This window comes from Chiloscyllium punctatum, chromosome 3, assembly GCF_047496795.1.
Source record: "Chiloscyllium punctatum isolate Juve2018m chromosome 3, sChiPun1.3, whole genome shotgun sequence".
In the NCBI taxonomy this organism is placed as follows: Eukaryota; Metazoa; Chordata; class Chondrichthyes; order Orectolobiformes; family Hemiscylliidae; genus Chiloscyllium; species Chiloscyllium punctatum.
This window is the reverse complement of record NC_092741.1, coordinates 130,064,548-130,083,410: the sequence shown is the minus strand read 5'-3', so window position 1 is coordinate 130,083,410 and position 18,863 is coordinate 130,064,548. Positions and strand designations below refer to the sequence as shown.

The window sequence follows — 18,863 nt, the reverse complement described above, 5'->3', positions numbered from 1 at the left end:
CTAATGCACCTAACTTAAACACTAAATACAATGGGCAATTTACCATGGCCAATTCACCTAACCTGCATATCTTTGGAGTGTAGGAGGAAACTAGAGCACCCGGAGGAAACGCATGCAGACACAGGGAGAATGACTGTGTGGAGTTTGCACAGTCGCCAAAGGCTGGAATCGAACCCACATTCCTTGCACCATGAGGCAGCAATGCTAACCCTGAGCCACTGTGTCACCCCAGTGTTTGTTGAAAGGGCTACACACATGCTTAAAGATTCAACAAAGACAAAAAATTACCACACTAAGCTGGTCATCAGTACAGAAATAGTATGAATTTTTCCATTCCGACAAATATAAGGGGGTAAAATCTATTGAAGTATGACTTAGCAGGATACCAGCTACTGTGCCTAGAGGGTCAAAAGCAGTCCATGGAGACTAGGGAAACAGAAGTGAACAGCAAAATTCTAATGAGCAGAAGAAAGTTGACTGTTTAAAAAATCCCACAGGAGTGAAAGGGTAAATGAAACGAAAGTCAGACGACTTTACGTAAGTCAGGAGAAAGTCTCTGAGGTAAAAGGGTTCATGATACAACACTAACAGGCTAGGGGCCACTAAAGATGATAGAGGCCACAGCAAAGCCCATAGAATTTAAAAGGAACAAGGGATGAACCAAAGGTCTAACTGGCAAACACTTGCTGTTAGGATTTAAATAGAGACAGAGAAAGTTTCCAAGCCAGCAGACAGAGGGGACAACACCTCATCCAGTTGAAGCACCATAGGACAGAAGCTGGCTACTTACCCTGTGAATATAGGTAAAATGGGGGACAATCTCATCCCAAGGTAAATGAAAATGAGAGGTCGAAAAACTCAAAAGCTGAAGTGCAATTGCTGAAGTCACAAAGAAAGCAGTCCATGCCTATATGCAAGAGGACATGGATAGCAGTCAGGCTTTGACTAACTAAAAAGGCACAAGTCACAAGTGTGATGGAATACTTTGCACTTGCCTGCACGAGTGCAGTTACACCAACACTTGGCTTGCATCCAATCCATTACTTTAATATTAATCCCCTTCACCTGCACAAGGCAGCAGTGTGTACCAATTACAAGATGCACTGCAAAAACTTGCAAAGGCTTATTAGACAGTAATTTCCAACCATGCAACCACTAGCACTTAAAAAGACAAGAGGAGCAGAAGCACAAAAACTTATAAGTTCCTTTATAAATCTCTCATCCTTCTGACTCGGAACGATACTAGCCTTCTTGGCCACAGGTCAAAATCCTGAAACTCTTCCAAACTAGATTGTGTGCAAATGAACTAGAGCAGTTGAAGATTGACAGTTCTGTACAATTTTCTCAATGACTTATAGTTATGAGGAATAAAACCAGTGCTTTCAGCAATATTCAATTCCCAAGAACAAATAAAAATTACACTGCAAGACTAAAATGTTTTGGGAAAGGTATTACATAAACAAACTTGTTTAAAAAGCTGAAAATGATTATTACTATTTATTTCTCATCCTTTCTTGAACAGTTGAACAATGGGCTATAAAACAATACATTCCCTGGTTTTATAAAGAGTAACTTAGGCCATTATCTACATAATGTGAATTAATGTACCATATGCAGCACAAAATCTATTAACACAGTTACCACCTTTCAAGGTGAGAGGTGAAAAGTTTAAGGGGGACACACGCGGCAAGTACTTTACACAGAGGGTGGTAGGTGTGTGGAACGCGTTGCCAGCAGAGATAGTAGGGGCAAGCACAGTAGATTCGTTTAAGATGCATCTGGACAGATGCATGAATAGGTGGGGAGCAGAGGGACACAGATGCTTAGAAATTGGGTGACAGGGTTAGACAGTAGATTTGGATCAGCTCAGGTTTGGAGGGCTGAAGGGCCTGTTCCTGGGCTGTAAATTTTCTTTATTCTTGACTCTAGAAGAGATATGCAATTCTTTACAAGTGCATATCTCATGTTCTCAGAGTGTTAACATAGTGGATCAGCACAATGTTCATACTCTGAGAACATGATACATTTGCTTATATTGAATGTATGAGAGTGAAAAATGAAAGTTTAGAAGCATCCTGAATCTCAGCTCAAGCTAAACAGAAGTCAATAAAGTCAAAATGATTACTGGAGATCCAAACAGATATTTACAACCTGTGTCACAACACAAGGCAGTGTGAAGAATGTAAGCTCAGACACCACAACTGATGTGAACAATTCTAAACTGTGCAGGTCACTGTTCCCACAGCAATAACCCCAGGATCATTTATTCAAATGTTGCACAGCTTCTTAGGTTCATCACATCTTGAAATCATGGATGTACAACCACATGATTGACACACAGTCAAACCTCAAAGACAGCTCCTCTCTCATTTATCTGGCTGATCAATCAGATCCTTCGAACCATCTCTAATATTATTTTAGATTGATTCAGTCACAACCAATGACACCCTCCAACACTTCGCCTTGTACAGCTTCTGTCGTAATCTAGCTAAATTGACTTGGGAATCTTGAGCATATTAATTTCTTAAGGCTCCCATAAAACATATTATAAATGTGCACACCAAATCTTTCAAAAACCTTGATGTCTCTACTATCTTCCAAAGTTAAGGGTGCGCACTTGAGGGGAAGATGAGAGAGAATAGGCAGCACCAGATCGCGAGAAATCACACTGTCACTAAATCAAAATCATGTGATGCCTCCTTCCCCACATTTCCTCTTTTCCATCAATGCCAACTCTGGTCACACTCTACTCTCCAACTCATGCCACTCTCACTTATTGACCTTCTCCTGGCATCCAGTTGTATGTCAAGTGCCATTTACCCAAAACACCTCAAATGTCCTTAAGCATGCCGTTGCAACACTGATCACGGCCAGAGAATCCTGACTTTACATGGCATTGAAAGAGAGCGATCAAAGATTCAGTGATCAGCATAACAATTGCAGAGACTAAAGTGTCAGAGGATTTTGAGCAATTTAATGCCCCAAAACAATTTCAAAAGTATATAAAATTTAATGTAAAATTCGGTGGCATATTAGAGTCTGTAAACCAAAAAAATGAAAGAAGTATAAAAATACAATGATCACTGTTATACCAGCAGTGCACATGTATGAAAACATAAGCAAAGGGAAAATTATGAGCATTTACAAAATGCAGAGGGGATTGGGGGTGTGGGGGAGCAGTAAGGAAGAGAGAGAACCAAAACTTTGCAGTTTTGGTCACTTCATGGGGTGGGGGGGATGGCAGAATAATTTCATTGGAAGCACTTTATTGAAGCTTTATTCACCTGATTCCTAGGATGAAGGGATTCTCTTATGAGGAAATATGAAGCAGGTTGGACCTATCACATTGAAATTTAAAAGACTGAGAGGTTGTCTTGTCAAACCAGCCAAGGTTCAAATGAGGCTGGATTGGGTAGATGCTGACAGCATGCTTCTTTTTGTTGGGACATATAGAACAAGGGCAAAGTTTTGAAACTCAGACTCTCCCATTGCGGATAGAATGAGGAGAAACTTATTTTGAGGGCCATCAGAATTTGAAATGTTCTTCAGTAGGGCACAGTGGAGACCAGGTTAAAGCAGAGTTAGACAAGGAAATCAATGGATATTCAGTGACCCTGGAAGGAAAGTAGAGTTAAGTCCACAATCTGATTAGCCATGGTCGTACTGAGTAGTGGAGCAATCGCGAGGGATTGAATAGTCTATGCCAGCTCCTATTTCTTCTAATTTTATGTAAGACACAGTAGCAGAATTTGTCCAAATGTCATGTTTCCAATAACATACCTTGATTTTAAAATAAATTTACTTCCATATAACACACTGTACCACATTTGCAAATCTTTGCTAAGATATAAAACTGCACATGGTCTTGAATATGACATTTCAATAACAAAATGAATTAAATTTAAATTATTTTTGGCATTTGATTGAAATGTTGTTATTTTCCTGTCACTATCTTTCTATTTCTACAAGTTAATGAGCTCAGCTTTTATTGTGCTGTTGGTTGGCATCAGTTTAAAAGCCACCCTCATGTAATTTGGACTTCCTTTCATTTCCCCACTAATCTAAAGACAAGAGATTTTGTAGTCAATCTCAAGCAAGTTAGTCCTCATGACAAACAGATGACAGACATTCCATACACACATGCCTGCCTGCTTCTAAATTCTTGCTAACCAACCTTTTTATAGCACTAAGACAGATGTTATTGAACTTGTCAGCTGAATAACTCTACACAAAAAGGTTACTGAGACATATTGCTGCAAATAGGCCCTTTTCAAAAGGATACAAGTAAGTTATTGAATGGTTAATAAAACTCAACATTTTCACCTAAAATTTGTAGGCCTTATTTGAGTGCTTCATACTAAGTTGTTAATAATCCAAACTTTGGGATAAGATTGTTTTCCAAAAATTGGATTGTCTTTGACCATTCTTCGCAATCTCAGTGTCATGTCAAAATTCAATATAACATTATTTAATCATATATTGTGTGTGAATATTTTGTATAAAAATTTGGAAAAAGAAAAAATTCACAATATGATATGGTAGCAATTACAGTAAAGTTATTTTCCGTCAATATTACTTTAGTTTTCAAAGAAGCGACCGAATCCAACAATTTCAGTTCTGATCAATTTTTCCTGAGAAGTTAATGACTAATAATGAGACAAATTTTTGAGAAACAGGAGATCCTTAGGTGGGTCTTTCCAGTACTCCGAATGGGTATAGCCAATGTGCTGTGCAGTTCCGAACCACATGGAAATACTTTTCCTTTATTAATTCAGGAAAGATCGGCTCTGCTGGCTGGATCAGCACTTACTGCCCATTCTAGCTGCTCTTGAAATATAAGCAAGTACCTTCTTGAGCCATGCAATCCATTTTATGTCAGTATATCCAAAGTGTTGTTCAAGTTACAGAATTTTGACCCAGTGACAGTGAAGGAACAGTGATATGTTTCCAAGTCAGGAGGGCAAAAAGCCTGGAGAGAAACTTCAGTTGTGCTCTTATGCATCAACTGTCCTTGTCTTTTGAGAGGAGTGGGATCATGACTTTGGAAGGCACTATCTAAGAAGTCTTGGAGAATTTCTGCAGTGCATCTTGAAGATGATGCACACCAATGCTATTGAATGGTGCCAATCAAGTAGGCGGCTTTATCTTGGATGGTGTCATGCTTCCCGAGTGTTATTGGAACTGCATTCATCCAGACAAGTGGGGAGCATTCCACCACACTTTTGACTTAGGACTGTAGATGCAGGAATCTGTACTGAAAACAACATATGCTGGAGATTACAGTAAGTCAGACAGCATCTACAGAGAGAGCAAGCAAACGTTGAGTCTAAATGGCTCTTCAGAGCTGTAGTAGTGTGGAGGGGACAGCATTTATGCTGTAGTCTGGGAAGATGTTAGTGAGTGCAGATTGCTGGTGGAGAAAAGATGCTAATAGTTCAGATTAAGTGATCGGAATGCGAAAAAGGCAGAATAATGATCTGTCTCCTGCCAGACTTGAAAGGACAGACAGTCCCCCTGCGATTGGGGGAATGGGGGTGTGCACACACAGAGAGAAGACATGACAACAAGCTACGGAATAAATGGTTCACAATTTGATGGCGCTGAACTCAATATGAAGTCCAGAAGGCTGTAAAGTGCAGAGTCTGAAGATGAGACGTCATTCCTCCAGCTTGCGGGATGATTCATTGGAACACTGTAGCATGCTGAGGAGAGAGATGTGGGCATATGAGCAGGACGCGGTGTTAAAATTACTGGCTTTGAGTGGGTCAGAGTCATGTTTATGTGCAGACTGGAGCTGTCCCGAGGCTAGTACATAAAACGTTGCCCAGAAGACAACACTAATCATGCACGATATATCAAAAAAGTTAACAAAATAGATATTAAGAAAGCTGAACTCAGTGAAGTATAGAACAGCCCAAATTCTGCTATCAGAAAACTGCGAGAGACAACATTTAAGAACAATATCACTGGACACATCAACCATTTTCAATTGATCAGATACAGTCAGCATGAATTTGCAACAAGGTCATTGCTTATGAACCAGGGTATATACTGATGTAGGAAACAGGGTATTCGGTAGCTAAAGAGGCTATTTGATAATGCTCCTCATTACAGAAAAAAATTGGAAGCTTGTGTAATGAAAGGCAAAATAACTTGCTGAGTGAAGGGGCAGAAGACTTCGGATAATGCACAGATTAGTCAAATAGGCAAAATGTGACCTGCAAGGATCTGGGAGTGTCTTAACTACTCCCTATATACATTAATCACTTTGAGGGGAGAAAACTATATATCCAAATTTGCCAATAAAACAAGAAGTGGCACTGGAAGAAAGAAAGTGCAGAATTAGAGAGATGTACAGATTCAGTGCATCTAAAGATTGAGCAAGAAATAAATTTCATTTGTTACACTTCCTTACATCAAAGGATTACTCTCAGTTGCAGTTTTAACAATCAACAATGCTCTCTAATTTTCTTCATACTGGGTAATAACTCAACTTTCATTTGTTACATGCACAGTAGAAGTGGCATCCTGGTTCTTCACAAATGTCCAAGATGGAGTTCAGCTGGTCTTCATGATTATAATGGTGCTGTAATGAGTGCAGATACCTTCATGGAGGTTCCACTTGTGGGCTAATGATTGCTTCTTTACAGTTGAAGCTTGTGAAGCTATGTGGAATGATTAGAGTTTCAGTCCTGAATATTTGCCAACAGCTCTCTACCACAGCTGCAAGCATTTTTCTAGTTGCATCCTATTGAAAAAGAATTCTATACTTTCTCATGCTTTTTGGCATCTGCAAAATTTCAATGGTGTTTAAAGGTGAAGGATATTGTGTAACCTTTCAGGTCAGGTACAGAGTAGACTGAGAACATAGCCCATTCAATTGAGGAAAACAAAACACTGATACATTTTTTGGTTTATTAGCAAAATGGAAACCCAGGGCTCTCAAAATCATGCATCTCCAAATCAAGTCACACACAAATCCATATTTGTAGAATTTCTGGTTGACCAATGCTAAGTGCACACGTTTCCCAAAGTATATAATCCAGGTGTCTAAATCTTGGAGTTGTGCACAAATTGATGAATTGAATATTAGCAATCCTCTAGTGTGCAGAGAAGAACTGTTGGAACTTCACCATCTCAAAAGTCCGCAGTAATGATACAGTTTTACCTTATCTGTTAAATTTTTTTAGTTTACTCAGTTACTTCAATGCAAGTCAGAAGAATCCAGGCACGCTGAAATGTTTAACACGTTTTAATTATTGCAGCCAACATCATCCCAAAACTTACCAAAGAGCATATTTACAGTTGGTCACTTGAAAATTAACAAGACATTGCTCGGTAGAATCCAGGTGATGGGAGGGCCTTCACAGTCAGACACACTTTGGATGCCTGAGTCTACATGTACTAATACAGGATATACAGTTTCTGTTGGCTTCTCAACTATGTGAACAACTCCTATGATACAAGCTCAATTGTTACATTTACAGATGAATTTTCATCAACCCAGTTAAATTCCCTGACTTGCTTAGCAATACAATTAATGCCACTGCTTGAAGGCCACCACTGATTCAAATCAAGAGTTTAACACAAGTAAAACTGACATTAAATATAATGGAGTTGTTGTTTCAAATTTTACTTTAAAATTGGTATAAAAGATTTAAAGTCAGAGTTGTACAGCAGGGAAACAGACCCTTCAGTTCAACTCGTCCATGACGACCATTTATCCTAAGGGAATCTTGTCCCACTTGCCACTATTTCACCCATATCCCTGTAAACCCTTCCTATTCATATACCCATCCAGGTGCCTTTTAAATGTTGTAATTGTACCACCCTCCACCACTTCTTCTGGCTGCTCATTCCACGAATGCATCATCCTCTGCATGAAAAATTTGCCTCTTAGGCCGCTATTAAATCTTTCCCCTCTCATCTTAAACTTATGCCCTGTAGTTTTAGAATCCCCTACCCTGAGAAAATGACTTTGGCTATTGACCCTATCCATGCCCCTCATAATTTTATGAACCTCTATAAAGGTCACCACTTAGCTTCCAAAATTACAGGAAAAAAATGCTCCAGCCGACTCAGACTCTTTCTATATCTCAAACACTCCAACACTGGCAACATCCTTGTAAAGCTGCAAAGATTGTTACAATCCAAGTATAAAAACTACACACGTTCAACCCACAATCAGCAGAAACATGGGTCAACTTGAGACCATTGCAATAACAAATGAAACATACTGCAAAACTTATTGCACTGTTGAAGAACTACTATAATATTGTTTTAAGTTCCCATTTCATTTACGACACATTTTGCAAGATATAAAGATGTCATTAAGCAATGCATTTGAAAATTGTCTATACACAAAGATTCAATGATATTTTGGTGGACACGAACTAGCAACAAGAGGATCTAATCAACAGAAAATGCTAGCGCATTCTGAAAGATGCCCAGAGTGTTAGCCAATACAAATAAAAAGTGAGCTCAGCATCAGTTTTAAAAGAACTGTAACCCAAAAGGACAGGGAAAATCTTGCCCTGGCACTTATGCCAAACAAACATAATTGTTTGGAATCAAGACAAATGCGAGATACTAACCTTTTTAGTCTTCCCTTTGCATCCAATTGTAGTACGTGTTAGTTCAGTTGTATACTTCTTATTATGACCTGGAAAAGAACAACCTCACTTAATTCAGACCTGTATAGAATCAAAGAATCCCTACAGTATGGAAACAGGCCCTTCGGCCCAACAAGTCCACACCACCCCTCCAAAGTATAACCCACCCAGACCTTACCATATTATCCTATATTTACCAGTGACTAATGCACCTAACCTATACATTTGTGAACATTACGGGCAATTTAGCATGGCCAGTTCATGAAATTGAACACTTTTCGATTGCGGGAGGAAACCAGACTACCTGGAGGGAACCCACGCAGACACTGGGAGAATGTATAAACTCCACACAGACAGTTGCCCGAGGCGGGAATTGAATCCTAGTCCAGAATTAAACCAGAGTCCCTGGCGCTGTGAGGCAGCAGTGCTAACCACTGAGTCCCTGTGCCATCCCACCACATCCAATATGCAGTTATAAAAGCAAATTTAAGTGTATATGGAAACTATATTTCAGACAGATCAAATTGTGTTTTATTTGCACAAATTACCACACCATACAGGGATTATGAATGAAGCCAGGAAGCTTTGAGGGTCAGGGCCATTTACACCTCTAAACAAATGTGGATGTTTTCCAGTGTGGTAAAGAGGGTACAAAATACAGCTGGTAATGTGAAATAAAAACAAAAATACTAGAAATGTGCAGCAGATCTGGCAGCATCTGAATTGACCTTTGGCTGTGAAAGTCATAGGTTTGAAACATCAACTGCTTCTCTCTCCACTGATGTTGTGGAGTACCTCCAGCTTTCTTTTTTTTTTAAATTACAGGTAGTCCCCAGGTTCCAAACAGGTTCCATTCTGGAGTCCATTTGCAAGTAGAGATGTACACAAGTTAGAACATAATGTAGGACAATAGAAAGTACTTGTTTTTAAAGTAGAGGAAATTTACTTATGTTGGATCTTTTAAAAAATTACATCCTTGTATGGGACTGCATTGGCACATATGAATATTTATAAGTCTACATGTTCATAAATCGGGGACCCCTGTACTGCAAAATGGTTAAAGTTCCTTCACACATTGATAAAATGTTCTGTGATCTTTTTAAGTTCAAATCCATTCAAATTTCGATGCAAATTCAAAATTTATTGTTAAGATAGTCAATTTAATTTAGATGGAAAGGACCTTCAACAGCTTTATCAAAGATGAGTATATAACATCATTTCTTTACAAATAAACAAGGGATTGGAATCCAGCAGACCATCTTATGCTAAAACCTACAAACATGAAATGCTGATTTCCACTTTAGGTTTCACAGATGACCTGCGTCACTGTTAGATGTGTCAAGGTTACTTTGAATTTTTCAGGTTGAAGGATGTCCATAATAGAAGCAATGCGGCAGTTCACAGAAAAGGACAGAAGAAAGAAAACATACAGCAAACAGAGGAAAAGCCATTAAGTCGAGTGGGGGAGTAAAGTGGTGAAGGCAATTAGAAGAAATTGAGAGAGAATGAGGGTAGAAAAGGAAAACAAAAGGAGAAAGAATGTTGTAAAATAATTCCATTCAGCTTTGGTGGTCTGTAGCATGTAAAGAGAAATACTGAATATAGAGTGGGTTGGAGGAGAGAGAGAGAGAGAGAGCGCACGCGCGAGAGAGAGAGAGAGGGGGAGCGCGCGCGCGAGAGAGAGAGCGCGCAAGAGAGGCGAGACAGAGAGTGTGTGGGAGAGAGAGAGAAAAAAAAGAGCTTTGCAGCTAGCAAGTATATTAAAGCAAATATACAGGCATAAAGATGAGTGGCACAGCACGAATCCAAGTCAAAGAGCAGCCACTTTATTTATAGTGCCTTTAAAGAAGAAAACATCTCAAATCATTTCACAGGAGTATTAGAAGCAAATTTGACATCCATTCAAATAATGTAACATTAGGGTAGACTGCCAAAAGTTTGGGAAAAGAACAAAGGTTTTCACGTATGCTCAAGTGACCAGATTTAGAGGAGTTAAGTAACTCAGGGGTTCCGAGACGAGAGGAAATTAGAGTGATTGGGCGAATGGGGAAAAGATCTGGGATACCAATATTAAGATGACAATTCTAAAAGGTAGACGCTGCTCACATGAAGTCATGATTTGGAGATGCCGGTGTTGGACTGGGGTGGACAAAGTTAAAAATCACACAACACCAGGTTATCGTCCAACAGGTTGAATTGAAAGCACACTAGCTTTCGGAGCGACGCTCCTTCATCAGGTGATAGTGGAGGGCTCGATCGTAACACAGAATTTATAGCAAAAATTTACAGTGTGATGTAACTGAAATTATACATTGAAAAATTGATTGTCTGTTAAGCCTTTCATCTGTTAGAATACAGTGATAGTTTCACTTCTTTCATGTGTAAATCACAAAACCTTTTTTTAAAAGTTGCATTCTCTGGTTAGCTGTTAACAATGGTGATAGCTAGACAATATGTTGAAGGTGTTGGCCCCCTGTGTTCTCTGTCTATGCGATGATGTTTAGATTGATTCTAATCTAAAAAGTGAGATAGCAGTTTTACATAAATTCATGCAGTTTTTGAGCAAAGTACAATGTAACTCTTCAAATACAAATTCACCCCACAAAATAGATGTGTGCATGTGGGTCTTTGTCTGTGTCTGTCTGGGGTGGGGGTTGAGTGTGAGAAAGTGCGTGTGTGTATGTGCAGTGAGTGCAGAGTGTCTTAAGTCTGAGTGTGGGAGTGCGTGTGTCTATAAGGGTGTGTGTGGGTGTCTGTGTGCGCATCGGTGTGTACCAGGTGTCCGTGTGTGTGTAGGAATATCTGTGTGTGTATAGTGAAATGGTGATCACCTGTAATGTGACATGAACCCAAGGTCCCGGTTGAGGCCCTCCGTATGGGTACCGAACTTAGCGATCAGCCTCTGCTCGGCCATTTTTCTCTGCTGCCTGTCCTGAAGTCCACCTTGGAGGACGGTCACCCGGAGGTCCGAGGCTGAATGTCCTGGACTGCTGAAGTGTTCCCCAATGTAACTTGCAGGGTTACATTGTACTTTGCTCAAAAACTGCATGAATTTATGTAAAACTCTGCTATCTCACTTTTTAGATTAGAATCAATCTGTCATGGCATAGACAGAACATAGGGGGCTAACATCTTCAACATATTGTCTAGCTATCACCATTGTTAACAGCTAACAAGAGAATGCAACTTTAAAAAAAGGTTTTGTGATTTACACATGAAAGAAGTGAAACTATCACTGTATTCTAACAGATGAAAGGCTTAGACAATTTTTCAATGTATAATTTCAGTTACATCACACTGTAAATTTTTGCTATAAATTCTGTGTTACGATCGAGCCCTCCACTATCACCTGATGAAGGAGCGTCGCTCCGAAAGTTAGTGTGCTTCCAATTAAACGTGTTGGACTATAACCTGGTGTTGTGTGATTTTTAACTTTGTACATGAAGTTAATGCAGGACAACAAGCCAAGGAGTGTTAAGCAAGTGGGATTTGGCACAGATAACGACAAGACAGCAGTATTTTGAATGACTTTTACTGAAAGTACAACATGAGAGATCAGGCAAGAGTTTGCTGGGATATTCAATTCAAGCGGCAGGATAAGAATTTCAGCCGTAGAGGAGCTGAAGCAGTGGCAAGTTGAACAATGTTACTTCACAGATTTACATTACAGTTAGCATTGCTATAAGGTGGTAGTTCCATTCTTGTGCAGTCCCAAGATTAAGAAAATCACGTAACAGCAGCACCATTTAAACTAATGGAGCTGGAATCGCGTTATAGCTAATACACATTTTAAAAGTTTGCACTTCGAAACAGTGCCCCCAGTTCGCCAAATGTATTACAACAAATTGGTATTAATGAAATGCACGTGATAGCAAAGCGATCTACAGATCTATTTCAGCCCATTAGTTTAAACGGTGTGGCTATTGTGCAATTTTCTTATGACACGAGATCGTATGAGAATGGAACTATCACGCTATATCAGAACCGACTATACCACATTGTTTAAGATTTGATGCACGGGTTACCTGTGCATTCAGGTGAAGGGCCGTCACGTATGCTTTTGTCATAATCAATTAAAAGACATTATATTGCTATTATAGCACCACCTACAGGTATATTATCTTTCGATTGGTGTTAAATTTCGATTCATTGTTTTTAAATCTAAATTCGATTGGAGTTGGCAAATTCATTTCTACAAACTTTTACATCACCCAAACCCTCCCCGCCCCAGCCCGGTGGTACTTAAAACAAAAGAACAATTCCAAATATCTTTATCTCGCTCAAGGCTTGGAGTAGCATTAGCTAAAACTACTCTCTGCGTCGGTAATGCAGACATATAAGAGAAGTAAACAAGAAAATATGAAATACTGGATAGCTTACTGTGTTAAGAAAAACTGTCAGCAACTACTTATAAAACAAATTGGTTGCATTTCCAGTCTTTTTGATCGTGCAATTGAAACTTTGAATCATTGACTTTCAAACATCAGCTTCAAAAGAATATTCCAAAGAGTCACAGAGTCATAGAGATGTACAGCATAGAAACAGACCTTTCGGTCCAACCTCTCCATGCCAACCAGATATCCCAACCCAATCTAGTCCCACCTGCCAGCACCCAGCCCAAATCCCTCCAAACCCTTCCTATTCATATACCCATCCAAATGCCTCTTAAATGTTGCAATTGTACCAGCCTCCACCACATCCTCTGGCAGCTCATTTCATATATGTACCACCCTCTGTGTGAAAATGTTGCCCCTTAGGTCTCTTTTATCCATTAGTTCTAAATTCAAAGCAGAGTATCAACCAAACAACTCTTCCTTTTTCAAAGCATTATTCAAACATCAGTCATCCACAACATTAGTTTCTTGGTTCCTCCCCATTCTGAGGAATCTGTGATGTGCTTTGCATGCCGAGCGCATCAGTTGTGTTTTAAGTTATAATTTACATGCACACAATTTTCCAAGTGGTTTTACTCAATTTATTAAATCGATATAGTGCAATCTTTCTACATTCCCAAGGCTGATCTCACACAATACAATAAGAGGGAGAAGAAACAGCACTGAATGCACCATCTCCAAGGTTTTCTCCAAATTAACCAATATAACTTTGAAATATATCAGCACTCCATCTTTATCAGGTCAACATCTTGGACCTTTCAAACCAACTAAAGTGTGGCTGTGTGTTCACCATATGGACAGCAGTGGCAGAAGTTTACAGTCGACTGCCAGCCCTCAGGGAATTTTGGGCTTTCCAACAAATGCTGTCATTGTTTTAATTTGTTTGCTTAGCTAACAAAGGGCAAAAAGGTAGCTGATAATGGAATGGACAGCAAAAGTTCAGTGTGAAGGAACAAAGGGCAAATGGGGCCGAGCAAAATGTGGAAGATAAAACAGGTTGCTCTTTACAATATATAAAATTACTACACTACTATAAGGTGAAACAAGTAAAATAAAACCCTGTTTGCTTTGAGGTACATATAAATAAAATATTACAAGTGAAATAAAATTATTCTCAAATTGAGAAAAGACCAAGCTTAGTTGCCATTTGTAAGTACACAATTTCTCAACTTAGTTTTTAAAAGAGTTTTCTCAATAGAATCAGAAAGGAGATGGTCTAAGCGTAAAACAATAGAGGTGCTCAATCTGAATCATTATTCGGTGACCTCTGCTGGTAGCAGCTTGAATAGCCAACAAATCAGGTGTTTTAGTGTAAATCTTTGCTGGACCATTGTAAAATCTGTCCAGCTTACCCTATATGTCTTCCATTTATTTGGAAATCTGTGATTTATCCATAGCAACTTTAACAGAACGGAGCACGGGGAGTGTTATAAAACTTCACAGGCAGTTAAGGACAGGGATATGACCGAAACATTAATCAAGAAAAAACTACAGTGTGGCTTGATCTGGCTGACTATATCAGATGGAAATTTTGCTTTGGCTTATATGCATGAATTAATTTCTGTAAGTTATTTAAATCTTTGTCAATTTTTTTTATTAGCTGATCATTCACTGCTGAGATTTGTTCACTGTACTTCAAAACAAAAGATTTTTAAGTTTGAATTCCTTAGCTGTATTCTAAATATCCTTTAAAAGCAAGTCTATAAAAAAGCATAACTTACTTCAAAAGCAACCTTGAGTATAAAAAAAAGTAGTTACAAATGATGAAGAGGAACTATAAAGACAGTTATCAGATTCAAATATGTGCAGTTGTATATTAATACCTTAACTAAATATCAGTAATACTGTTGAGCTAAAATTGGTCAGTATTAAATAATTTTCAAAAAGACTTCTTTAAAACAGGAAAAATAAATATGTAGCAAAATAATTTGTTCTTTTTCAGGGTGACCATGCAAACAATGATAGGTCTTTTCACTCTAAGATTTGTGTTGGCAAAAATTGACATGTAGATTGTCCACTGTTTCAGCTAGAGTTAAGAATAGGTTTTGATCATATAGAAATGACTATAGTCTGACTGAAGAATACTCCACTATTTGGCAAGCAGACTTTACCACCTGATAACAATAATAGCATAAATAAGGAACAAGTTGATTGCTTTTTACAAAATGTAATCAAATGTAATCACATACTTTGGCAGGGTTCATTAAGATGCTTATCTTCCATATCATTGCCAGTGGTTAAGATTTCTTTAGATAACTCATTCTTTTGGTGGTGTTGTACTTTTTCCATTTCATTTTGCTCCTTATTCAACTGATCGGTAAACTTTAGAGAATTTAGAGAGTTGTTTTTTGTTTCATTATGCAAATTTGATGAATGATTTACTCCGCTCCTATGATCATAAAAATAAGTTGGAGGAGAATCATTTGAAAATAAATCAAATTTTCTTTCTCCATTACCCTTGGGAAAACCTGATCCTTTCTTCAAAGACAATTTATTGCTTGGCAATTCCTCTGATTTATCAAGAAAATGTTCAAGTAGTTGTTTTATACAAAACTTCCTTCGGTTATGAATTCTTGTAGCTACTGGATGTTGTGCATCATTTTGTTTATGAGGGTTATTATTGTCAATTACTGTAATCATATTCAAAGATTCATTCGAATTACAAACACCAGGATTCAGCTGCTCTGAAGCATTGAAATTTGTCATAACCTTCATTCTTTTTGTTCTAGCTGTAGAACTTGGCTGATTAGTTCCTTGTAGTTTTCTCTTCTGCTTAACACATACAGAATTTATTTTGGGAGGACTTGGTGATTCAGGTGGAAACACACGTAATGGTAGTCTTGACTTACGTTGACCATTCAAGTTGTCAGGAGAAAAGAAATCCTCATATACCTCCGACATGGAGTAATCACAAGGGGATCTGCTTGAAAAAGGTCTTGCTTCAAATAATTCATTTTGGGGTTTACATAAGTCACTATTTTTCTTAGAGCTAGTTGGATTTTTTTTACTTGAAGAGGAACATTTGTGCTTCAAAGGTGAGATATTACTTTTATGATGTACATTCAACATGGAGTTCATTTCTGCAATATCACCTTCTTTAACAGAGCTGGATACTTGCCCTGGGGGTGGCAAATTTCTATTTGCTTTCCTGATAATATTATAAACTTTAAGTTCCTGTGTTGCATGGTCCAAAGCCTGTAGACATCCTCCTTCAGAATATTTTCTATTCCTTTGCACATTACATGAACTTGTTGATGCGCCAGTGCCATCAGATGAAGCCGAAGAACTTCTTTCCTTCGGAAAAACTAATTTTGTTGCTGCAACTGTTTTTTTAGTTCTCCTCATTGAGGTTTTGTTGATTAAATCACAATTAGCTGACAGCAAATGGAAACTGTCAGCCAAAGATTCAGGTGTGGAATGTTGGTCTACTTGTTCTGCACAAGCATGTATGGAAACTAGAGATTTATTTTCATTATCAAAACTTCCACAAGGATCGTTAGTTGATGTATATTCTGAACCAGTTGCTTGATTTTCTGTAAAAAAGAATATTTCTATTACACTAAGTTACACTACAAAAGTATATAAATATAATTAGGAAAACATGCATTACTGTACTTTTTACTGTATAAACTTAAGAGATATTACGAAAACAAAATTATTATAATGAACTACGAATGCACCCAAGGTGATATAGTTAAATTAACTGATGGCAGTAACCTTGTGCGGAGGTAGCCAAACAGAGATTCTAGATTCACCTAACGCAATTGAGGCTTTACAAGTCCTTTAATACCACATAGCGCCTATTTTATGTACTGGCTAAATTTCACACATGCTACTCACATTCAAGCTATCATAAACTTACTAACTCATCTAAAATTAATTGTAATCTTAGTTTACATAACATACACAAAAGAACAATTGCATGTAATCAATTTCCTTATCCTCCATAACTATACAGTACAGTAAAAACAGAACATGCCAAATCTTGAACACTGGCTCATATTTACTTAAGCTTCTGAAACAAGCTGATCTAAAATAATAGCTATATGCACAAGCTGTATCAAAAGGAGTTTTTTTTATTAAACAGAGAGCGTGGCTAAGTTAGATCTTTGTATTCATTTGTGCTGTAGAAAAGTCTGTTACTTACATAATAGTAAAGGTGGAGGAAACAGTGACATTGGTTAGGACAAAAACAGATAAGGAGGTATTTAACAATGTACCGCCATCAGATTAGAAATGACACCCAGACCAGAACAAAATTGAGGTACTAGAGGTAATTAATGGTGAAAATTGTAGCGGATGTGGCCACATTCTATTTTTACTGTGACATGGGAAAGATACCAGGGAACTGGAGACTTGTATGCATTATGGACTCAGCCAGACCACTCAAAAGCAGGGAGCCCAGACCAAAACTTTGCAATTTGTTTCAGTAAGTGTACAGTGAAAATCACCCGGATTAAGTTAGCGAGATTGACTACCAGGTTTAAAAACAGAAAAAATTTAATTCACAAAATTACACAATGAAACAATAAGAACAGAATAAAGAACCCCTACAGAACTCAGTCTATCCAAACTAGACTTAAATATGCAGTTCCAAATATACATAACAGTCCAAATAAGCAAACTCCCTTTAAAACACAGTACAGAAAAGGGTCAGACAATCACAGGTTGAAGTTAGAAGGGCAGCACAGAGAGTTTCCACATAGCTCACTGTTGAACTTCCAGCCAGTTCTGGACTGAACTGAACTACTCAGCTGGAGAGCTGATCACTCCCCTTTCATTCTACAGGTCACTTCTAAAACATGACCACTTTGGCCTGAAGTCTCATCTGTTTACATATAAACACAAAGGTCTCTCAAGATCCTTTTCATCTTTGTACCAAACCAGTTTGATAGAAGCCCGGCCTGGTTTATTACCCCTCTGAAAAAAATCAAGAACAGACAGAGCCAAGGAACAGCTTTTAGGAAAAAAAAGGACTAGCTTTGTGACATATGCATTTACAGCAGTTCAAATGCAAGGAGGAAAACTTCCTTACTGCTATAAATTTCATAAAAGAGAACAATAGACTCCCCTTCCTAGATGTCACAGTGGAACGAACAGGTAATGGAGAAGTGCAGACCAGCATCTACAGGAAAGCAACACAGAGACCAGATACTTAACTACAGAAGCAATAATCCAGATACCCACAAAGGGAGCTGCATCAGGATATTATTTAAATGGCCCGCAACACACTGCAGCCCCCAGGAATGACGAGCTGCAGAATAAAAATACTTATTCAAGAATAACAGGTACTGATAAACACAGTCCGCCGATTCTTGAAGAACAAACCCTAACGAAGACACAACATGCCCAGAAACCAGAGCCACACTATCATACAAAGATATCTCGGAGATGACAACCAGACTACTCCGACCTCTTGGCATCATGGTAGCCCACAAACTTATCAACACACTGAAACAGCTACTGATGAGCATAAATGACCGTAAACCAATAACCAGCAAAACTAACGTAATTTACAAAATACCCCACAAGGTCTGTAACAAACACTACAGACAGGCAAAAAACCGAAACTCCATCAATAAACACATCGATTTGGACTCCATTTACCAAACTCTGAGAAAAAGAACTTGAAATGATATCACTCACCTTAACAGGCCAAGACACAAATAGAAAGTGGGACAGAACACCAGTGCTTCACCGGAGGCTACTAATAATACCTCACATGGTGACGGAATGGCTGAGAACAAATTTTCCAGCTCAGCGAGCAAACTTACAACCTGAACTGCATCCTGACCTACAAATCTTCTCAAAAATCGCAAACCTGTCTATGATCCTGACCAGAGAGGCTCCTCTCAAC

The 18,863-nt window shown here is 38.4% G+C and overlaps 1 protein-coding gene across 4 annotated transcripts in view; it reads right to left on the bottom strand.

Moving 5' to 3' along the window:
* mcph1 (microcephalin 1) overlaps nt 1-18,863 on the bottom strand; it is a 333,731-nt gene that overhangs the window by 264,226 nt on the left and 50,642 nt on the right. For all 4 annotated transcript variants that reach the window (XM_072560569.1, XM_072560579.1, XM_072560560.1 and 1 more), the window contains exons 9-10: nt 15,196-16,539; nt 8,595-8,662 (exon numbers count right to left, since the gene is read on the bottom strand). In XM_072560569.1, coding sequence (XP_072416670.1) covers nt 8,595-8,662; nt 15,196-16,539 — 1,412 coding nt within the window. The remainder of the gene's footprint in view (nt 1-8,594; nt 8,663-15,195; nt 16,540-18,863) is intronic.